At 43.1% G+C, this 23,977-nt stretch overlaps 3 protein-coding genes across 3 annotated transcripts in view; 2 read left to right on the top strand and 1 right to left on the bottom strand.

The window, feature by feature from the left end:
• The window catches only part of GRAMD1C (GRAM domain containing 1C), a 105,911-nt gene extending 102,856 nt beyond the window's left edge, over positions 1-3,055 (top strand). The window contains exon 17 of the mRNA XM_028493448.2: positions 1,349-3,055. Coding sequence (XP_028349249.1) covers positions 1,349-1,429 — 81 coding nt within the window. The 3' untranslated portion in view covers positions 1,430-3,055. The remainder of the gene's footprint in view (positions 1-1,348) is intronic.
• A 953-nt stretch (positions 3,056-4,008) lies between these two features.
• Positions 4,009-11,069, top strand: ZDHHC23 (zinc finger DHHC-type palmitoyltransferase 23). The gene is made up of 5 exons (XM_028487759.2): positions 4,009-4,085; positions 4,692-4,861; positions 6,393-7,103; positions 8,683-8,850; positions 10,706-11,069. The coding sequence occupies exons 2-5, from the start codon at positions 4,701-4,703 to the stop codon at positions 10,971-10,973; spliced, it is 1,308 nt and encodes a 435-aa protein (XP_028343560.1). The 5' UTR covers positions 4,009-4,085; positions 4,692-4,700; the 3' UTR covers positions 10,974-11,069.
• A 5,119-nt stretch (positions 11,070-16,188) lies between these two features.
• CCDC191 (coiled-coil domain containing 191) overlaps positions 16,189-23,977 on the bottom strand; it is a 102,449-nt gene continuing 94,660 nt past the window's right edge. Inside the window, exons 17-18 of the mRNA XM_007107967.4 lie at positions 17,252-17,431; positions 16,189-17,012 (exon numbers count right to left, since the gene is read on the bottom strand). Of these exons, the coding sequence (XP_007108029.2) occupies positions 17,287-17,431 (145 nt within the window). The 3' untranslated portion in view covers positions 16,189-17,012; positions 17,252-17,286. The remainder of the gene's footprint in view (positions 17,013-17,251; positions 17,432-23,977) is intronic.

Below are 23,977 nucleotides of genomic sequence, written 5' to 3'. Positions count from 1 at the left end.
TGATGCCTGGCTTCTACTTAGCATAATGTAAAACTGCTTTTTGCTGGTTAAAACCATCTCCGCTACCTGACCTCGTCCTTGCCCAGTGCTGCAGGCTTTTGTGTTAGATTCTCTTCCCTTCTCCTTTACTGCCCTCTAGGTGATCTTAGCTGCTCCCCTAACTTGGAATACCTCATGCGCCAATGGCTCCCAAAGCATGTCTCTCACCTTGACCTCTTCCCTGAGTCCAGATTCATACAGCCACTTGCTGACTTGGCGTCTTTACCTCGAGGCTAACAGGCATCCCAAACTGATCATGTCCAGAACAGAATTAAGTTTTCATCTTGAGCCAAACCTAGTTCTCCTCTAGTTGACCTAATTTCAAAAAATGATACTACTATCCTCCAGTTGTTCAAGTGAAAAACTTCATACAGTGTGTAAGTATATATTTATCTGTGTAATTATTCGTTTTAGTTCTGAGTCCCTCACTAGTCTGTAAGCTCCATGAAGGCAGGGACAGTGCCTATTTGGTTCACCATTGTATACCCAGTATTTAGCACAGTGCCCAGCATGTAACAGGTAAGCAAAAAATATTTGTTGAATGAATGAACGAATGAATGAATACAAAAAAGAATAAGACGTAATTCTTTTTTTTGTTTTTGTTTTGTTTGTTTTTTTATACTGCAGGTTCTTATTAGTCATAAATTTTATACACATCAGTGTATACATGTCAGTCCCAATCGCCCAATTCAGCACACCACCACCCCCACCCCACCGCAGTTTCCCCCCCTTGGTGTCCATATGTAAGACATAATTCTTGCTCTCGGGTTGTCTACAATTTTATTAGAGAAGTCAGATGTCCATGTGTATTGTTAAAGACTATAAAAAAAAAGTACAAAATTAAGCGTCAAGTAAGTAGTAAAGCTTTAGGAGTTTAGAGGCAGGATGATTAGGGAAAACTGCATGGAAACATTGGGGACGGGTAAGTTTTAGATAGGTGAAGATGAACATGAGCATAATAGCAAGCAAAGGCCTTGAGTGGAACTTGAGTTGTTTAGGGGATGGTAGGGAGACCACTGTAGGTTCAGAAACCATTTCAGAAAACAAGCCCTTCACTTTGGATCATTTGATGAATAGACTTATTGGGAGGTAAAGCACACAGTAGTACGTTGTAGAAGAAGTGCAATACTACAGCAAATGAAAAGAACGCTAGCAATCACACTGACAGATAACCGAAGGAATCAAGTGTTTTATAGTTAGTCTTTTATTTGGGCATCAGTATAGACAGAATTTTATTAAATGCAAACTTTTGGCATACAAGTAATCAGAAAAATTTAAACAATCTGATTTTGAAAATTTTTCTTTGCAGTTGAAGAGCTCACTCATTATGCTTCAGAGAACCTTTGATCTACTAAATAAGAACAAGACAGGCATGGCTGTCCAAAGCTAGTGATCTTAAGGACCAAAATTATAGAGATATGTGGAACCAAAAGAAAACGTCTTGAAGAAAACTAGAGGGTGAAGGATTTGAATTGTCATAGGAACATTTCCATATTTTCTCATTATTTGTACTTCTAATATGAACATTCTTTTTAATAACATTTATTGGAGAATTAGTCTCTGATGGCCTTAGGTATCCATCCTTTCATTGCTTATACATAATTCTAAGCTGTGAATTTCTCCAGTGAAGCGTGAAATATACTGTGGATTTGAATTTCTATGATACAAAAAGAAAATGAGACATTCTGAACTGAGTGGTATGGCCTCATTTTCATAGTGAGGTTTGAAGTTTGACGCTTTAAGTTTATCTGTTAGCACAGAATCAGTATGTGTCCAATAGGCTGCTTTCACAGTTGAGATACATTCAAGAGGATAAAGAAGACAATATAAGAAGAAATCTCTAAATCATTACTAACTTTGAAGGATCAGTTTTAAGGAATCTATTATAACATTTATAGATTCTTGTACTGTAAATATTATCAATACAATGTCTTCATTTATTTAGCATGTATATTCAGTAGTCAAACCTTTTGAATCTACATGTTGATGATTATTATCTGAAAGGTTCCTCAGCCATATGGTATCTTTATGAAAGAAATAGGTGTTTCTTCAGGTGGCTCTCAGAGGTGAGATTATCTTGCCTCTTCATACATCATATGGCAGAAGAGTCAATTTTGGAAAAGGAAACATGTAGTATACCATCTCTCAAAACGAAGAACCATGCTCTGAGTTTTAAAAAATAGAAGATTATGTTAAAATCTGGGCGTTTTAGTGACAGATCAAATGAATACTTGAACTAAGCTTGGCTTCAGCTTAGCAAACTTTCATGGTGGAAATGAGCCATCTGGTTGAAAATATTATAATTTGTGGACTACTTTTCAGTAGCCACGTATGGCTTCATTTGCTCATTCACATGTGTGGCTTTCAGTCAGTTGTAAGCCAGACACAAACTTCAGCTCTTTAAGAAAGACTTTGGGGGGCATTATCTCCCAATGATAATGCACTGACAAGTTGTAAATCAGACATGAGCTTTGGCTCTTCATTAAAAGTTTTTAGGCGTATGTGTCTCAATACAAGTGATGTCTCCGGAACAAGAGAAGGACAGTGCAGAATAATTTGTATATATTCTTACTGCTTGAATAACAACTGCCTTTAGTTAGATGTCTCTTTTTTGCCCAGAGTCACCCAAGCCACATGGGATTGCTAAAGTCATTTTCGAGATGCCCATAGAGAATGAAATTATTGACTGGATTAGAGGAAAAACGGGTTTCTCTGGGCGAATCTCAGCTAACCTACCTTGGGATACCAGTGTACCTACCTGGAGGTTTTTTGATAAGGATTTATGATGTGTCTGACTGAGCAACAGTGACTGGATTGTAAACTTGAAACCTCGTTCTCTGTTAATTTCACAAAAATGGTCACTGACAAGCTGAGTATTTTTGTGATATTACTTTAAAACCTGTACTTCATAAAATACCTCAAAGAAAGTTACCAAAGTTAAGTTGCTTTATAAATTACGACTAAATATGTATGCATTCAATTAATTGTATTTGAGCCTATGTAAATTGAATATCAATAAAACCCCAAATCTCTGAGTTGTTTTTCTTCTTTTTCGGTCAAACCCTCCCCAAACTAGAAAGACTGTTTCTGTGAAAACAGAAACATGGGCCTACACCCTTTAAAAAAACATTTTGTGCAAAAGTGAAACCCAAAGAGGACTCTCATCTCTCATCTTAGGGCAGTTTCATTTCAAATATGCAGCTTTCTGGAGCAAGAGTACTAGATAGGCCTGCTGGTCTCATGTAGAGACTGCTGGCCAGAAATCATGAAAATGAACAAGTTGGATAATTAACAGATCAGGGACAGTGACCCGGGCCTTTAAGAGAAGGTTAGCGAATTTGGGGGCGGTACGTCGGTAACATTTTGCCGTGGAGATCTCCCCCAACGCCTGTTGCTGGCGTCTGAACGAAGACCTGCCGACCCACGGGTCTCACGTATTTAGGAAACTCTCAGGCGTCCAGGTTTCCCGTATTTCCGCCTTCGCCGACCCGAAGGCTCGGGAGGCTGCCCTGCCCACGCGCCGCCCGCAGACGCCCGCGGGGCCGGGCGGGGTCCGGGCGGCCGCCTCTGGGGCGGGGCGGGGTGGAGGTGCGGGATCAGCCCGGCGCCCAACCGCCTGGATCCGCTGCGGGAGCCCGGCCTTCGCTCCTCCGCTTCCCCGGGCGGTAGGGCCGCGGGCCAGGGGAGGGGCCTCGCCGGAGGGCTCCGCACGTGCGGGCGGGGGATGCCCGCCGCCGGGGGCGGGGCACCCGGAAGCTCGCGGACCTGCCGCGCTCAGGCCGGCCGGCCGGGGGGCGGCGGGGGTTGGCGGGGGGCACCACGGGAGGCGGGCGCACCGCTCCAGCGGCGGCCGGCTGTGGTCACAGGTGGGCGGCGGCGGAGAGGGCGCGGCGGAGAACGGAGCCGGGGTCCCTGAGACTCCAGTCATCGCGCCGGGAGCCCCGTGGAGCAGAGATCGGCAGACGCGTCCGCGCCTCGGGAGGAGCCGACCCTTCTCTCCGACTCGGCCTCTTTGACTGCAGCCGCACCTCGGCCCGGGAGCGCAGGTAACTTCCCTCCCAAGGTCATTCTTCGGGCTGGGTGGTGTTCTCGGCCCACCCATGTCCTCACGATTGGCGGGGGAGGGAGAGGCGCGCCCACCTCGCGGCGGAGAAGTGGGTCTGGACGGCGACCCTGAGCGCTGCCCGGACGCTGGGTGGTCTCTCCGGAGCCGGGTAGTCGGCCCCAGCGGATACACGCTTTGTCTCCGCCCGCAGCACCGAGGGTGTTTCCACCCGCACCCTGGCTTTGGGCGGGGACAGCCCGGCCCTCCCCAGCCTGCACCCGCAGGTGAGTGCAGCCACCCTTGCCCCGGCTGTCCCGGGCCGCGTAGTAGGCTGTCGTCATGGGAACGGCTAGCGCCCAGGCGGCGCCTGTCCTGGATGGGGACCTGGCGTTGAAGGCGCTTGGAGCCCCTAGAGCCATAGAGCTCTGTGTCTGGCCAAGCCGAGCCAGTAAAGCCTGATGAAAAGGGGACCACCTCCCCCTCTTCTCATTTTTGATTTCTCAGGCATTGGTGGTTAATCAGGGATAGGCTTGGATGTGCTTACAAGATGTGAGTTGTGTTCTTTCCACTTTACTTCCTGAGGGCTTCTTATGCCTCATGGTGACAGGTGGAAATCATGACCAAGAAGGGCAGTATGAAGCCAGCGAAGAAAAACAAAGCGGAAGAACCTGAACTGGAGCCCCTGTGCTGCTGCGAGTACCTAGATCGAAATGGGGAAAAGAACCACGTGGCTGCTTGTTTGTGTGATTGCCAAGATCTGGATGAAGGGTGTGATAGGTAAGAGCTGTGTGTTTCTTGATGCTGGTCCCTCCGGCCCTTTTGAGAACCACCATGTATACTTTCAGCTTAGCCATCCAGAACACTAGAATTTGCTCTTCATTCTATTTCCACTTATCTCCAACTGAAAGTTGTCTTTTATGTCAAGTGTGAGGACTTTATAAAGATGAATTATTACTCAGTAGTGCACAACTGTCTGTTCAGCTCAGTTTACTAGGACATTATTATTTCTCATTTAAAGGGAGGAGGTGACAGAGAGAAGAGGCAGGTAAAGGGATAGTAGGCAAGTTAAACACATTAAAAAAAAAATAAAATGCAGGCCAGGAGAATCTGTAAGTTTAAAATGAACACATTAGTTCAGAAAGTTCCTACAATTCTCAGTGGTCTCAGCATTCAGAGACTGACATCTTGGGACTGGATTGCACTTGGCCACACAGGGCCTTGAGGGTTGAAAAATCATTTTCCTGCTCTCGGAATCGGTTTCACCCCTTGTTTCTGGGGAGGAAATCCAGCCAGAAGGCATGTTACTCCCCTGGACTGGCTGTTTTCAGCATGAGCAGCAACACAGTCCTGACTGATGCTGTTGTATCTGGCTTTTATTTTCACCATTATCCCAAGTGATGGAAATTAACTATCCAAAGAGATGATTTCTAACATCACTGAAAAAATTTTGTGCTAAACAGTAATAACCTGGGTTTTATCCATTTTCTAAATAATTATATATGTAAAAATCATCACATGGGAAGCATAATGTGGGGAGAACACAGATGGTGGAAACTTTCTAAAACCAATGTTATCCTTCCTTAAACTGTTCCTTTCCATAATAGCCTAAGTATGCAAAAAAGTCAACAATACTACCTGTCCACCAAGCTCAGTCATTTGACTTGTACTAGTTTGACCTCCACGCTTCCTTATGCAGCCCCCTGCTCTACTGAACTTGTTTACTCCCCTGGCCCAGGAAAGGTTTTGTGCTGCACACGCATCTCTCCCCTGGAACGCCTCCTTGCCTTCCTCTCCACCCACAGGAATACTAGCCAGCTGTCAAGGTCGAGCACAAATCCCTCTTTTCCCACAAAGACCCCCGCGATGACTCCACCCAGAAGTGTGTCCTCTCCTCTGAGCACACCTTACTGTGTTTGACTGTAATAGGTCATTGGGTGATTTTGCTACTTTGTCACTTATCTAATATTTCTCGAGTTCCCATGTTGTCTTCACAACTAGATTGTGAATTTTTTTGAGATTTTTATGTCTCTACGCCCACCCCAGTCTGAACAGGACTTATGTGGAATACGTGTGTATTCCTGTGTATTTGTTTCGTGGAGAAATAGTTCTGTTAAATATCTAAACATTTTCTCATTCGTATTAAAAAATTATACATGAATCTGAAGAGCTCATGTTTAATAGTAAGGAAGTAGAATGCTTGGTCTTTGGCATCTTTTTTCATTTATCCTGCTGTCTGGCCTACAGTGTTGAGTGGTTTTTAATTCAACAAACACGTCGGAGGTGCCTTCTCTGTGCTCTCTCTGAACAGATGGATCACGTGTAAGTCCGTGCAGCCCGAGACCTACGAAAGGATCATGGATACGATCTCTGACCGCCTCCGGATTCCGTGGCTTAGGGGAGCCAGGAAAGTTAACGTTAGCCTCCTTCCCCCACTCTTCCTGCTGCCTGTCTTCCTCCGAGTGGCTTCGTGGCATTTCCTCCTGGGGGTGGTGGTTTTGACCTCCCTCCCTGTGCTGGCTCTGTGGTACTACTACCTCACTCACAGAAGGAAAGAACAGACTCTGTTTTTCCTGAGCCTCGGACTGTTCTCTCTGGGCTACATGTACTACGTGTTCCTGCAGGAGGTGGTCCCCAGGGGGCGTGTAGGGCCCACTCAGCTGGCTCTGCTTACCTGCGGGATACTTCTCATACTCTTAGCCTTGTGCCGAGCCAAGAAGGATCCAGGCTACCTCAGAAACCCAGAAAACGATGACAGATCTCTAAGCGGCAGCCAAACCGAATGCCTGAACAGGACAGGGCCGGAGAAGCCCAAAGGGTACCCCGGCGCAGACCCAGCGGGCGGTCTCAACAACCGCGCGCCCAAGGATGAGCCTAAGGGCTGCCCCAGGACGTCGGCCGGAAGCCCCAGCACCGGGAAGGAGGACTGGTGCGCCAAGTGCCGGCTGCTGCGGCCGGCCCGGGCGTGGCACTGCCGGATCTGCGGCGTCTGTGTGAGGAGGATGGATCATCACTGCGTCTGGTATGTTGGAAAAATCTGGAGGCTTGCGGAGGGTACATTCACGTGAGACTCTCTAGCCGGGTTTGCTCTTCCTTTGTGCTATCCTCAAATTTCTCTCCTTCCCAGCTTTACACCTTGGAGATATTTGTGGGCTGTTATGATGTTCCCACTTAGTCATCAGTTTTTTGAGCTTCACAAATTTAGTTCTTTTCAGTCATTTCCTGAAGGTGTTTTGTTTTTTTTTCCCCCACTTTCTCTTTTGAGCTGCCCCTCATCTTCTCCTTTCTAAGAGAGAAGTACTACAGTTAAATGACTTTTTTAAAAAGAATGTATCAGACATAGTCTAGGCACATCTCCCTGTGCTCACAGAGCTCAAGAAAGTGTTCCTGTACTTTTAGGTGACTCTTATCCTCTGACCATGTATCCGTCATCATTTTGATGCTACCAGTGATTTCTAGTTGACATTATTGACTTAAGGCCCTGCCAGATAACTCCCTATTTGGTTAGTGGTGCAGAAATGGGCTTTTTGGGTACCGCTTTGCTGGCCAGTGACAAACGAGGACACCTGAGGACACCCGTAAGATGTGCGGTGCAACTTTTAAAGAAAATGTTACAGCTTTACTGAATAAATCTTAAACTAAAGGAGCGTGATTAATTCAGATATTAATGCTGTAAGTAGCATGTTTGCAACTTGCTCTTGAGGCAATTATGTTCAGTGAATTATGCCTTTTATCTAGGATTCTGATCATGTCACACTCTCCCCCTCAGAAGGGGACATGGGACAGGGTGAGGGTGCAGACAGCCCTGGAGGACACAGGAGCAGACCTTAAGTTTAAGGCTCATGAACAGGGACAGCTTTTTTCTGGGGCTTTATCTTTAGGAGTAAGCAGGTATTTTCATTTTTAGGTTTTCCTCTTCTCTGTCTTCATCATTTATTCTCGTGCATACCTGGGTGTGTGTGTGCGTGTGTGCAGGGTGGTGGCCCATTTACAAGCGCGGGTGTGCAGAGGTCCTGACAGCCTCGCCTGTGAGATCTCTGCCCACTGGAGCATCCCAGCGTGCCTGTCATCCTGCCCTGCAAATGGCCATGACATGGAACTCTGTACCTGACAAGTAGTCCGCATACTATTGAGTTCTCTACCCTACACTGTTTTTCTAACCTCTTGGGATCTTTTGTTAATATGTGTATGTAATATATGTTTTCCCACATTGTATAATACTTCTGATTTAGAATTTTTAAGTTTTTATAACTCTGATACCATCCTATCCTTATGGTGGTGATTACAGTGTTCACTCTCTTAACATTGGGTAACAGACTTCACTTATTAATGTCTAGAAAGATTTGTTAGCCAGGTTCTGCTTTTTTACTTAGTCTTGTCCTTAAGCTAATGATATGATTTCACTTTGCAAAGAGTGGAGAATATAAGACTACATCTCTCAGCAGACAAGTTTTTAATTCCCTAAAATTGAAAAACAAGAGAACTTATTTTTTAATAACTGAAATTCACACTATCTCTGTTTTAAAAGCTTTCTTGTTTATTGAGCTATTAGAGAACTTTTAAAAACATGTTTGCTTTCTTCCCCTCTGTGCTGTTTGGAGGATAAATAGCTGTGTCGGAGAATCAAATCATCAAGCATTTATGCTTGCCCTTTTGATCTTCCTGCTCACCTCGGTGTATGGGATAACGCTGACCTTGGACACCATTTGTACAGATAGAAGTGTCTTCACAGCTCTCTTCTATTGCCCTGGAGTTTATGCAAATTACAGGTGAGACATGGATACCCCATACAGGGCCCCACGGAAGAGGGAGTGGATTTGCAATGAATGTTCGGGGCTGTGATTCACTGCTAGGTTAGGGGTTCTCACCCGAAACACAGGACAGGTTCTGGGGATGCTGGGTATCCCTGAAATTGCCAACACACAGTTGTGCAGTGGATACGTGCATTTTTCTGGGTGATGTTACAAGGAACGTTGACCTTAAAAAGTGAGGAACCAGTGCTCTACAAGTAGAACTAGGCTTACTCGGGGACTTCAGAGTCAAACGACCACTAGCATGCCCAAGGTAGCCACAGTGAAACTGAAATGATAACTAAAGTAGCAGTCTCTGGGTATGGATGTAGTCTCTTTTGTCGCTCTTTATCGGGGAAATTCTCACTTTATTGCTGTTTTCTGGTGCTTTGTAGCCCAGTCTTAATTGACTGCTTCTGACCCTTTCGTGAAATGCTTACAATCTCTGTAACCTTTCTTTTCTATTTAACCTCCATTGATTTTTTTCCTGTTCTACTTTTTTTTTTTTAAATCACTACTCCTGATTATTGTGGTATCTAGGTCAGAATTTCCTCCAGTGTTTTTAGGTTGGGGCCCGTTTACACAGTGTGATGATCTCCATGCTGTAGAAGTGGGAAGTTTTTAGTTTTGGCCCAATCCCCTGCCCACCCCGTCCCCGAAAGCTCTGCTTTAGGACATTTATCACAACCCACTAAGAGGAATAGCCACCGAAGGATTTCACAACCTATCAAGGGTCTCAACACAGAGAAAAGAGAGGAAATTAACCTGCGGAGGAGGGCCCATCTGTTCTAATGCCCACGAATGTCTAGCTCTGCAGTGGCGAGGGGGAGATCTGTCCACAGACTGGTACAGACAAGGGCCTGCACAGGGGTGCTATGTGGACAAAGCAGGGAGTGTCTTGAAAACAAAGAGCGAGAAGAAAGCAGAGGCCCTTGGGGCTCGTTGTGTCTGTATGTTGGTAAGCACGAGTTTTCTAGGCTTTCTGTGGGCCCCGTAAATGAAATGAGGAACATAGTCCTGCTACTGTGTTCTCAGTGCTATGGACCCACGATTCACGTCTCCTCACTGGGCCTCAGTTTTCCTCATCTTTGGGGCGATTTAATCATCCCTGAGGTCCCTTTCAGCTTAACAGGTGAATATCCTGAATGAATTTCCTGCTAACTCACGTGCAGATGTTTGAAAATAATCACTTGGCAGATGTTAATCGGCAGCTCTCCTCACAATCTTATTAATGCGCTGGAAGCAGCTTGCTTGTCCTGTGTGATCCTGTTTGGTTTTAGAAAGCGGGATTTGAAATGTGATGGTGCTCCTTCAGAGCTGACAAGGAAAGGGCTGCAGGTGCTGGGAGCCGTCCTCTTACCTGTGGTCGTCAGCCTTGTACGGAAAAGAACGGGATGTGCAACCTTAGCACTTCCCCTTGGTTCCCACCCACAGCTCCCTTGAGGACGTTTACAGCAATCTCACGGCACCTCCGTTTTCTTCTGCGTTAAGAACAATTTAGGAATTATTCATGCAACAAACAGATCTTGACTGCGGTTGTGTCAGACACTGTTGGCTGTGTGGGGGACACGGAACACACAAAACAGTCCCTGCTGTTCTAGTATCACATCCTAGAAAAGGAGGCACCAGTAATTATAAGATAGAACATGTTAAGAGTCATAAGTGAAGCAGGTTATTGGCACTCCGAGGAGAGAAAAGTATCTTCCAAGTGGGGTAATCAGGGAAGGGGCGAGCATGCTTAGGAGTAAGTACTACGTGTGTAAAATGTTACCATGGGGAGAGCTCTCTGAATGTGAAGTGTTGGCCGCCCTGACCTGCCTTTTCCTGCTCCCAGCTCAGCTCTGTGCTTCACCTGCGTGTGGTACTCTGTGATCATCATGGGGGGCATGGCCTACATCTTCCTGATCCAGCTGATAAACATCAGCTACAACGTGACGGAGAGGGAAGTGCAGCAGGCCCTTCGACAAAAGACGGGGCGCCGGCTGCTCTGCGGGCTCATCGTGGACACAGGCCAGTACAATCGGGGCTTCCTGCGGAACTGGCACCAGTTCTCCACCCTGGGCACACACCCCTTCCACCACCCTGCTGAGGACATTGTATGAAGTGCCTTCTGTGCGGCTCCGGGGGCGGGAGGGTGTCTCCTCGGTACGCGCAGGATGCTTGTGTTTATCCCCAGTTTCTTAAAGGCATTATAGGGCCATGCTCAGGTTTAGGCACTGGACTGGGAAGAAATTAATTTTTCTGACTTCACAATTTAAGGGATTTTTATATCAAAGCAGTAAAAGTAGAGCCATTCCTTTCCAGTCACCTTATTAACTAACTCAGTCACCAGAAGTTGAAAAGGATGTGGATTGCTAATGCAGAAATTGATAGAAGCAATTGCCACCCATTAGTATGGGAGAAAGAGCTTTGGATTAGGGTAGTTTCTAGTCCCTCTTTCAACTCCTAATAGCCATGCGACCCTTGGTCAAGTTACTTCCCTGAGTCTCAGGTTCATTTGTCAAGTGGGGTACTGATGCTGCCCTGGCTACCTCACAGAGCGGTTGTGCGGGGGGACACGGGAGGGTCACGAGAGGGATGCGGTATGTGGAAAGCACTGAAAAACAGCGAAAAACTAAAGCACCAGAGAGGTAGGAAGTATTATTAGGAGACTCCTAAGACTGGAAAAAATATTTCAGGTCAGAATATTGAAGCCAGTCCATTTACAGCATTTCAGAGTGAAAAAAAGATCCCCAAATGCCATGTTGTACAGTTATGGGGATTTCTCTTTCTGAAGTATTAGACATTAACTACTCAAACAGGGTAGAAGATGACCAAATGGATTTACGCTGTCATCTGATCTTGAAAGTTGATAATAATTACAAGCCTAATTGTTGCTACTATAATGCACAGTGGTCAAGAGTTTAGGTGATGAGTTCTTATATTGATCTTATTTCTTATGGATTTATTCTGTTTGGATTTACTCTAACTCCAGTAGGCATCAATGCTTTTTTCCTCTTCCCATGTGTTGCCTGGTCAGGTGCTAGCACACTTGTGACAACGGCTGGATGAGAACAGACACTCCTATCGGGAAAATTTTACTCTCTGTGTGGGTAGGGTGGCTGGTTAATATCAAGAGCTTGACTTTTTTGTTGATATAAGTAATTCAGACACTGTCAGTAATAGCACTAAGTTGCAAAAACCAGTATTCTGGCGTTCACATTATTCTGGCATGAGCTCTCTTTGAGGGGCTGATTGACGTCTTCCCACTTAACTTGCACATTACTTCTCATTCACCTTTCCCAAGATAAAAGTATCTCACTAGGAGAGAAGAAACAGGGTATATGTGGTTTCCACTAATTAATAGATTACTGTTCTCCCCTAGCTCTTCCTAAATTGTTTCTTTAATTGTATCTCAAAACGGAAAACGTGTAAAGGATTAAATATTTAGCGTGGGTCTATTCTGGCATAGAATTAAGATGAGGCAACTTCACATGGGGAAAAATAGCCTCTTGAAATATTTGGTTTTGCACCTGTACTTTTTTTTGGAACCCCAAAGAATTCATGAGCCCTTAAATTTTTTTTGGCTAATAGCTTAATATAGGGAAAATAGTGCCAGCTTTTTCAGTCAGTCTTTCTGTGCATGCTGCTGTAGCCAGAGGTTTATAAAGGTCGAGAAGAAATATTGCTACTTCTACAGCATTGCCACCCTCTGCAGCTGGCACCATCCCTAGTCCTGCCATTAATCGAGGCTGTCCTTAAGACAGGCACCACATTTTTATACAGGCTTGTCGTTGCTCTCCCTAGAGATGGATTGTTTAGTGAACGATAGGCTCCGTATTCCACTAGGATGAACCAAAGAGCAAGTCTGGGGATGTTAGCAGAGTCTGTGGTTTGTACAGTGGTACCCTGTCCCTGGTCCAGAATCAAGCATTCATTTGGAATTAACATTGGAGGTGATGTAATGAATTCCTTTCTGTGTGGGTTGGAGATGAGAGAGAGAGAGAGAGTAATGATGTCAAGGACAGCACATGTGGCCAGAAATCTCTGCTTGTAGTCTCTTGAATGCCAGATGTATAGCCAACTCTGATTGTCTAGCAATTGATAATAAAATTCATAGAAATGTTAGTATAGTCAGTAATCTTGGCCTCTTGCCAAATCTTTAACAACAATCAAAATATGATGTGCTGAAGCTGAGGAGTACCCTAAAGACCAGAGTCATTTGGGAGAATTAGGAATGATCATCATCTTTGTAACAATGCACCCCTAACAGGGTTACCTGGATGGGGCAACTCACTTTTTCCCTCACTCAGATAAGAACTCCTTGTATATTATTCTGGCTGATTGGAATTAAGGTGCTTATTTGAAGTTGAGAACTTCATCGTTGGCAGTTTACAGAAGAAAGCTCAAACCTTTGAAAAGCTCCGTGGTTCTGTGGAGGTAAAAGCCTACTGAAGCATTTGCACCAAAAGGAGCAGCAACCAAGGCGCTATGTGTGAGCAGTTTCTGTAGACTCTGGGATATCCTTGGTCTGTACTCCTGGACTTTCAACCCTTTTTAGGGTCTGGAGCTATCTGAGGGATTTCGTCCTTTTAAAGGACAAGGCCTCTGGGAACAAATGAGTCCTGGGCGCAAGTGGTGGCGGCGGCTGGGAGAATTGCCCTGCGGACCTGTAACCGCAGTTTCTTTTGGCCGTAGGAGCAGGCCCGCCCCGACGTATTTCAGACAAGTGCGTCCCTCCCTTTCACCCCACATCGTCAGTTTCTGTTAAACATACTGGATGTGGAGTTGAGTAAATGATCTGCTGTAGTCTGACCACTTACATTACTGTCATGCCACTGTATACTCTTCCCGGGGGAGAGAAATGGGTCCACTTGAAAGATGTGAGGGAGAAATAGTTGAGGATCAGGATTGTATGAAGGGAGAAAATCCTTCAGTATTTAGAAATGTTTCTTATGCTACCCAAAGAGTACTTTGTGGTTATAGCTGGGCACACCTCAGGTGAACTGACCATTGACAGCGGCCCTTTGGTAGGCTCCTCTGATGCTGCTGAATCAAGCCTGAGGTGTGTTTTGGGGACGCTGGGCTGCTCCTCTCACGTCAGCCACCTGCGTGTCTGTTTTTAGGATCCTGTAAATCTTTGCTCTCCAAGTACTGGTGGTCTCCTTTGGTGAATGAAGTAAATGTTGTCTTCCACTGTACCATCTGCCTAGCAGAAAGACTGCTACAAACTTTCTCTTATGCAATAGTCCTTGGTACTTCTAAAATTTTTAGCAAGAGAAAATTTTCTATAATAGAATCTTCCACTGCCAGAAAACACAATGCTGGTAAGGTTCTCTGTAATAGTGACCATCTGCTTAATAGACTGTTTCCTTTGGGTAGGACGTTAGCTTTTTATTATAAAACGCAACTAATATAAGCAAAAATATGACATCTAGAAGCACAGTTTTAACCAGGATGTTTAAAAATTAATGTTTTGTGAGGTTTAAGCGTCCCGGTAAGCAGGTTTATATGACTTCATTTTAGCTATATTTTGGTACTCTGCATTTTAAAAAGGAGCAGTTCCTCAAACAAGCAATGGATAATAGAGACTTTTGCTTGAGGCACCTGTTTGGAATCTGGTTTTCTCATCAGCAGCTTGACAAGTATGCCATTTTGTATTAAACACTGCCAAGGTGATGCAGGGGGAGAACGAGAGCTATGCTTAACTGATTGCTGAATAAAATTCGGTATGTTCTTGTGGATGTTTGTTGTGATTAATATAAACTTTTTGCAAAATCAGCTACATTTAATCCTGCTTCTAATGGACAGTTATCCCCACTTCAGTTGGCACCAAGGGTTTCACTGTAGTATCAGCAGCAGGCCAAAGACTGAATGGTTTAGTGGAGACACATTCCTTAGAGGTTGTGACTGTTTCCGAGATGGGCTTGTGACGTTACTAGCTAGCCTTCCTGATGGCACCTTTAACTTTGCTTTAAAACTCATACTTTAAAAGCAAACCTTTAAAAGCAGAGCTAGTCTATCCTAGTTATCGATGCAACTAAAATCCTCTATTTCTTCACATGGCGCCACCGACAAGATGCCGTGTTACAGAGCTCAGCGTGTCGCGATCCTGTGGTCTAGGTGATTTGCCGGTTGGAGTTGTTGGGGCCTCTGAGCCTTTTCATCTGATTACGTTTCTGGGTCTGATGTTAGACTAGAGGAAACCCAGGAAAATTTATTTTATATTAAATTTAACGTAACTGATTCGGCAACGTTGAAGGGTACTTGTGAAGCCAACACTGGACGCTGAGGGCTAAACGTTTTGCACTGTTTTTATACTTGTATTCATATCCTCTTATCACCTCAGACTCAGACACAAGGCCTTTTAAGTGGAGATTTTAAAAATTACTGCCATTTATGTAAAATAACGTACTGTGACCAAGTTGTTTAAATGGAAAATAAAGTGCTTTCTTTAAGGAAAATCGTTGTTGTTTCTCGGTGTGTCTCCTGAACTCTTTTGCTTTAAGAAAAGCCTGCATTAGACCTGGGCTGCCTCTTTGGCTACCTAGATGTCCCCATCCTGTGGAACCCTAAACTATTCTTTTCCTTGTGGTTACTTTTCCAGTTTTGTAGCCCAGGGATACTGCTTATTTGGGCATTTTGTCAGCAGTAACACTTTTAAAATCCTATCTTTAAGAGAGCGCAGCAAGAAACGTTAGGTCATTTACTAAGTCACTTACTAAGGAGGTCATTTTCTAAGTTATTTCCCGGTGTCTCTTTAGAAGGTTCTATAAGTAGATTAAAAAGTCCTCGCTGGCCCAATGAGAATACGGGCTGTTGAAGACTCAATCTCTAATTGATGCTTGAGGTGAAATAAAACTAAAATAAAGCTTAAGAGAGAAAACTTAAGCTTTATGGGATTTATTTAGGCCCCTGGCAGGTTTACTTGAGGTAGTCATCCTTCCGTATCTACTGGCTTGGCATTAAAATAAAATTGATATTTTATTTCTGGGGGCTAATACTGGCCAATAGTCTATAACTGTGCTATTGATAAGTAAAAACAGATAGTGATTTAGATGGGAAGAGGTTAACTATGAGTTACTTTTAGTCCATTTCTTTAGTGGCCATTAGTCTTAAAAAGAGTTTTTAGATGATGACTTTATAATCATGTTAAAGGAAAAGATGAGTGGGAACAGGGACATTGTGGAAGAAATAAAGTTCAATATAGTATGTTTTGTCATATCTGAGTAAATCACAATACATTTTCTATAGGAAAAGCCTATGTGATTTTGTAGGTGGTGTAGCTAGATATCCCTTCTAGGAAGTAAGAGACAATAACAGAATTTATTGAACAACACACAGAGTTTTATTTTACCAACTCAAATTTTTAACTTATCAAATAATAGTAGTTACCTCAGGGCTGCAAGGGACTGTCTCGTTTTACTGTGTGCATTTACTGCCTGAATTTGTTGTAATGAGCATGTAATTTGTAATGAAAACTTTTTTCCTAGAAGGCAACTCTCTCAGACAATTCACAGGAGTGTCTTGTCGGTCTTTATATTCTTTAGCATCTTAAACATTAAAACATTCTTTGAATTCAAGATGAGTACCTTGATACACAGACCAAACTGAGCTGAGGACTGGAAGACTGATCGAGTGTGTTACTTAGAAGTTGCAGCTGGGAGCACGAGTAGACATTTTAACAAATTGCTGGACTGCCTTTGAAAGAGCCTTTAGCTTTTGGACTTCCCTTCATGCTTAGCAAAGTGCACTGAGGAGAAGTATCTCTGGTGCTCCGGTTTCTCTGAAATCAGGATACACTGCTACCCTTTGCAGCAGCTGCCTAGAATGCCTTTTGATCCACGGTTTTCCACCAGGTGGGCAAAAAGGACAGGGTCTGGCAGGATGCCTGTTGCTGATGCGAAGGTACCAGATGACTGGCCCTCCTTTTCTAAGTGCTCACTACTTTTAATTTCTATTTAATTAAAGTTACATTTGTCAACAATTCACATTAAGCTATAAGGGCATATTTTTCTTCACAGTCTCAGGCAAGCAAACACTTGTCCTTTTTAAAGTTTATGATCCTAAAAATACATAGGGTACATTTGAACAGCAGAGCTCTAGACTGTTCCTTTGGATGATCCTGCTGTGATAAATGCGTTAGTGGACTGATTAGCAACCTAGGAGAAATCAAAGAAGGAAATATAAATTCACAAAATAATTTCTTTGATCCAAGAAGTATGTGACAGAACATAAACCAGATATATGCGCGCATATGTGGATGGGTGGAGATCACACACACACACACACACACACACACACACACACACACACACACACGGACTGATGGAGATTCCCATTGGAAGCACTGCAAGCACTGCACTGGGCCGCGGCCACTGGCACACCAAGGACTCCTTACCCATGGGCCGAGTGTCTGATTGCTGTACACCTGCGTCACAGCGGTGTGAGCATCTGGAAGTCTGGAAGAATTTCAGCTACCTTCCTACGGAGCTGCTCTCGCCTTTCTTCTTTTCCTCTTTCCTCTTTCGTAAATTCTGCAAACTTCTTCCATGTCTGAAATGTGATCCAGAGAATCCTCCTTTAAGAATAAAAAGGAAAAAAGTGAAATACGACGGAAAAGTTGACTTTCCATCTAACTGAATTGCAAACTTTACAAAAGTAATCCTTATGTGAATAAAATGTTATTTGAAAGGTATGGAAATCACAATTGGGATTCAGACAGTAAGAATGCTGCAAAGAAAATGAAGCAACAAAAGAGGATGGAAGTGACTAATGGGTTATTTTTCTCTTCCATCAGGTGGTCTTCCATCAGAGGTCACGCTCTGTGAGAAGGTGACATCTGAGCAGAGCACCTGGTGGCCTCTGAGTGCAGGCCATGAGATGTACTCCTCAGGGGGTCTGACCACAGCCTGCACCTTGTGTGTGAGGCAGGGCTAGTGGAACAAAGGCTCCAGCAGCCAAAATCCTTGAGGTAGAGATGCTGGGAAAGCACGTGCAGCACATGCCACAGTTATTAGCATCAAGGTCCTGGTGCTTGGACGTGAATTGTTTAAAAAGCCCACTGGTAACCTCACCTCCAACAACGGTCTTGAATTTTAGTTGAGGAAAAAAATCTTAAGCCAGTTGTCTGCTGATGGGCATTTGGGCTGCTTCCATGTCTTGGCTATTGTAAATTACGAACATTGCTGGTATGAACATTGGGATGTATGTATCTTTTTGAATTAGAATTTTCATTTTTTTCTGGAGTGGGATTGCAGGATTATATGGTAGCTGTATTTTTAGTTTCATAAGGAACCTCCATACTGTTCTCCATAGTGGATGCACCAATTTACATTCCCACCAACAGTGTACAATGGTTCCCTTTTTTCCACACCCTCACCAGCATTTATTATTTGTAGACTTTTTCATGATAGTCATTCTGACTAGTGTGAGGTGACATCTTGTAGCTTTGATTTGCATTTCTCTAATAATTAGTGATGTCGAGAATCTCTTCATGTGCCTGTTGGGCATCTGTATGTCTTCTTTGGAAAAACGTCTATTTAGGTCTTCTGCCCTTTTTTGGATTGGGTTGTTTTGTTTTGTTTTTTCTATATTGGGTTGCATGTTCTGTCTGTTGTCTTTTTGTTTTGTTGATGGTTTCCCTTGCTGTGCAAAAGCTTTTAAGTTTGATTAGTTCCCATTGGTTAATTTTTGCTTTTATTTCTTTTGCCTTGGGAAACTGATCTAAGAAAACTTTTCTATGATTTATGTCAAAGAATGTTTTGCCTGTGTTCTCTTCTAGGAGGTTTCACGGTGTCATGTCTTACATTTAGGTCTTTAAACCATTTTGAGTTTACTTTTGTATACGGTGTGAGGGAATGTTCTAATTTCATTGATTTACATGTAGCTGTCCAGCTTTCCCAACACCATTTGTTGAAGAGACTGTCTTTTCTCCATTGTATATTCTTGCCTCCTTTGTCGTAGATTAATTGACTCTAGGTGCATGGGTTTGTTTCTGAGCTGTCTATTGTGTTCCATTGATCTGTAAGTCTGTTTTTTGTGCCAATACTACATTGTTTTGATTACTGTAGCTTTGTAATATTGTCTGAAGTCTGGAAGGGTTATACCTCCAGCTTTGTTCATTTTTCTCAAAATTGCTTTGGCAATTCTGGGTCTTTTGTGGTTCCATATAAATTTTAGGATTATTCTACTTCTGTAAAAAAAATGTCATGGGTATTTTAATAGGGATCACATTAAATCTGTAGATTGCTTTGGATAGTGTGGCCATTTTAACAATGTTAATTCTTCCAATCCAAGAGCACAGGATAGCTTTCCGTTTCCTTGAGTCATCTTCAGTACATCTGAAGTACAGATGTACTGAAGTACATCTTCAGTACAAAACATTATCAATGTTTTGTACTTTTCAGCATGTAGGTCTTTCACCTCCTTGGATAAGTTTGTTCCTACATATTTTATTTTTTGATGCGATTTTATTTATTTATTTTTATTATTATTATTTTTTGGCTGCATTGGGTCTTTTCTGGCTGTGTTGGGTCTTAGTTTCGGCATGCAGGATCTTCGTTGCGGCATGCGGGGTCTTTCGTTGTGGCACACAGTCTTCTCTCTAGTTGTGGCGCGCGGGCTCCGGAGCACATGGGCTCTGTAGTTGTGGCACGCGGGTTCCAGAGTGCGTGGGCTCTGTAGTTTGCAGCACGCGGGCTCAGTAGTTGTGGTGTATGGGCTTAGCTGCCCTTCAGCATGTGGGATCTTAATTCCCTGACCAGGGATCGAACCCACATCCCCTTCATTGGAAAGCAGACTCTTTACCACTGGACCACCAGGGAAGTCCCTTGATGTGATTTTAAATGGGATAGTTTTTAAACTTTCTGGTATTTCAGTATTAGTGTAAAGAAATGCAACAGACTTCTGTATATTAATTTTGCATCCTGCTACCTTGCTGATTTCATTTATTAGTTCTAATAGTTTTGTGTGGAGACTTAAGGGTTCTCTATATAGAGTATCATGTCATCTGCAAATAGTGACACTTTTACCTCTTCCCCTCCAATGTGGATACCTTTTTTTTTTTTTTTTTTTTTTTGCGGTACGTGGGCCTCTCACTGTTGTGGCCTCTCCCGTTGCGGAGCACAGGCTCCGGACGCGCAGGCTCAGCGGCCATGGCTCACGGGCCCAGCCACTCCGCGGCACGTGGGATCTTCCCAGACTGGGGCATGAACCCGTGTCCGCTGCATCGGCAGGCGGACTCTACCACTGCGCCACCACGGAAGCCCTGTGGATACCTTTTATTTATTTTTCTTGTCTGATTGCTGTGTCTAGGACTTCCAATACTGTGTTGAATAGAAGTGGTGAGAGTGAGCATCCTTGTCTTGTTCCTAAATTTAGTAGGAAAGCTTTCAGCTTTTCACTATTGAGTATTGTATTGGCTGTGGATTTGTCATAAGTAGCCTTTATTGTGTTGAGATATGTTCCCTCTATACCCACTTTAGCGAGAGTTTCTATCACGAATCGATGTTGAATTTTGTTAAATGCTTTTTCTGCATCTATTGAGATGATCATGTGGTTTGTTCTTCCTTTTGTTAATGTGGTGTATCACACTGATTGATTTGCATATGCTGAACCATCCTTGTGACTCTGGAATGAATCCAAGTTCTCTATTTTGTCTGATATGAGTATTGCTACCCCCACTTTCTTGTTGTTTCCATTTGCTGCCCTTACTTTCAGTCTGTGTCTTTTGCCCTGAAGTGAGTTTCTTTTTAGGCAGCATATTGCAGGTTCTTGGTTTTTTTTTTGTTTGTTTTTTTTTTTTTTGTGGTATGCGGGCCTCCCCCTGCTGCGGCCTCTCCCGTTGCAGAGCACAGGCTCCGGACGCGCAGGCCCAGCGGCCATGGCTCACGGGCCCAGCCGCTCCACGGCATGTGGGATCCTCCCAGACCGGGGCGCGAACCCGGTTCCCCTGCATCGGCAGGCGGACGCCCAACCACTGCGCCACCAGGGAAGCCCCTAGGTTCTTGGTTTTTTTATCCAGTCTGCCACTCTATGTCTTTTGATCGGAGCATTTAGTCTATCAGCATTTAAATTAATTATCGATATGTATGTACTTATTGCCATTTTAATCCTTGTTTTCCGATTGTTTTTGTAGTTCTTCTTTGTTCATTTCTTCTTGCTTTTACTTTTGTAGTTTGATGATTTTCTTTTGTAGTACATGCTTGATTCCTTTCTTTTTGGTTTTTGTGAATCTATTGTATGTTTTCTATTTGAGGTTAACATGGAGTTAAAGTAAGTTGACCCATAAATACGTCTACTTGCTTTAAACTGATGGTCATTCAAGTTCAAACACATTCTAAAAGATATCTACATTTTTATACCCTCTTCCCCCACATTTTGTGATTTCGATGTCCTACTTTACATCTTCATGCTTATCCTTTTGTTTACTGTAGTTATAATCTCATAACTTTTTCATTGTTTTTTAATCTATGTACTGGCTTATTTGAGTGATCTTCAGTCCTTAACTATATATTTGCTCTTCCTATTGGGATTTTCCTTTTCCTATGGATTCTCCTTTCCATTTAAGGAAGACCCTTGAACACTTCTTTTAGGTTAGGTTTGGTATTGCTGAATTCTTTTAGTTTTTGCCTGTTTGAGAAATTCTTTATCTCTTCTTCTATTCTAAATGATAATCTTGCTGGATAGAGCATCCTAGGTTGCAGGTTTTCCCCTTTCAGAACGTTGAATATATCACACCACTTCCTTCTGGCCTACAGAGTTTCTGCAGAGAAATCAGCTGATAGCTTTATGAGGGTTCCCTTGTAAACAACTCTTTGTTTTTCTCTTGCTGCCTTTAGAATCCTCTCTTTAACTTTTGCCATTTTAGTGGGTGGGCCAATAGGTTCGTTTGGTTTTTTCCGTAAGATGGCTCTAGTAGCACTTAGCTTTCTTTAACTTCATTCGAAACAATTTTGTTAGATTGTATGTGACAGCTGTCATATCAGCATGCATTTTTAAAAAGACATCAAAATTGGTGAATTTTTATGTAGCCATTTTAATATTGAAGATGGAAGAAAACCAACATTTTTGGCATTTTATGCTTTATTATTTCAAGAAAGGTAAAAAAGCAACTGAAATGCACAAAAAGATTTGTGCAGTATATGGAGAAGGTGCTGTGACTGGTCGAACGTGTCAAAAGTGGTTTGCGAGGTTTCGTGCTGGAGATTTCTCGCTGGATGATGCTCCACGGTTGGGTAGACCAGTTGAAGTTGATAGCAACCAAATCAAAACAATAATTGAGAACAATCAATGCTACACCACACGGGAGAGAGCTGACATACTCAAAATATCCAAATCAAGTGTTAAAAATCATTAGCCCCAGCTTGGTTACATTCATTGCTTTGATGTTTGGATTCCACGTAAGTTAAGCGAAAAATACATTCCTGACCACATTTCCACATGATATTCTCTACTGAAATGTAATGAAAACGTTCTGTTTTTAAAACAAATTGTGACGGGCGATGAAAAGTGGATACTGTACAACAATGTGAAATGAACCACCACCAACCACACCAAAAGCTGGTCTTCATCCAGAGAAGGTGATGTTGTGTATATGGTGGGATTGGAAGGGAGTCCTCTATTATGAGCTCCTTCCGGAAAACCAAACGATTAATTCCAACAAGTTCTGCTCCCACTGAGACCAACTGAAAGCAGCACTCAACAAAAAGCGTCCAGAATTAGTCAAAAGAAAACGCATAATCTTCCATCAGGATAATGCAAGACCACATGTTTCTTTGATGACCTGGCAAAAACTGTTACAGCTTGGCTGGGAAGTTCTGATTCATCTGCTGTATTCAGCAGATATTGCAACTTCGGATTTCCATTTATTTCGGTCTTTACAAAATTCTCTTAATGGAAAAAATTTCAATTCCCTGGAAGACTGTAAAAGGCACCTGGAACAGTTCTTTGCTCAAACAACATAAAAAGTTTGGGAAGACAGAATTTGTTGTTCAATAAAGTTCTGGGTGAAAATGAAAAATGTGTCTTTTATTTTTACTTAAAAATCTGAAGGCACTTTTTGGCCTGTCCAATAACTACTATTATTATTTTTAAACATCTTTGTTGGAGTATAATTGCTTTACAGTGGTGTGTTAGTTTCTGCTGTATAACAAAGTGAATCAGCTATAGATATACATATATCCCCATATCTCCTCCCTCTTGCCTCTCCCTCCCACCCTCCCTATCCCACCCCTCTAGGTGGACACAAAGCACTGAACTGATCTCCCTGTGCTATGCGGCTGCTTCCCACTAGATATCTATTTTACGTTAGATAGTGTATATATCTCCATGCCACTCTCTCACTTTGTCCCAGCTTACCCTTCCCCCTCCCCCTCCCCATGTCCTCAACTCCATTCTCTCCATCTGTGTCTTTATTCCTATCCTGCCCCTAGGTCCACCCAATAATTATGATATATTTTAATGTGGGTCTATTTGAGTTTATCTTGTTTGGGAACTTTTGTGCTTCCTGTACCTGAATATCTGTTTCCTTCTGTAGGTTTGGGAAGTTTTCAGCCATAATTTCTTCAAATACATTTTTGATCCCTTTCTCTCTTTCTTCACTTTCCGGAACCCCTATTATGCATAGGTTGACACACTTTATATTATCCCATAGATCTCGTATGTTGCTTTTGTTTGTTTGGTTTTTTTTTTTTCATTTGTCTTTCTGTCTGCTGTTCTTTTTATTTTTTTTAACGTCTTTATTGGAGTATAATTGCTTTACAATGGTGTGTTAGTTTCTGCTTTATAAGAAAGTGAATCAGCTATACGTATACATATAGAATAGCAGTCATGCGGCTGCTTCCCACTAGCTATCTGTTTTACATTTGGTAGTGTATATATGTCCCATCCACTCTCTTTGTCCCAGCTTACCCTTCCCCCTCCCTGTGTCCTCAAGTCCATTCTCTAGTAGGTCTGCATCTTTATTCCCGTCCTGCCCCTAGGTTCTTCATGACTTTTTTTTTTTTTGGATTCCATATATATGTGTTAGCATACGGTATTTGTTTTTCTCTTTCTGACTTACTTCACTCTGTATGACAGTCTCTGGGTCCATCCATCTCACTACAAATAACTCAATTTCATTACT

This window comes from Physeter macrocephalus, chromosome 1, assembly GCF_002837175.3.
Source record: "Physeter macrocephalus isolate SW-GA chromosome 1, ASM283717v5, whole genome shotgun sequence".
NCBI lineage: Eukaryota > Metazoa > Chordata > Mammalia > Artiodactyla > Physeteridae > Physeter > Physeter macrocephalus.
This window is presented reverse-complemented; position numbering and strand designations above follow the sequence as displayed.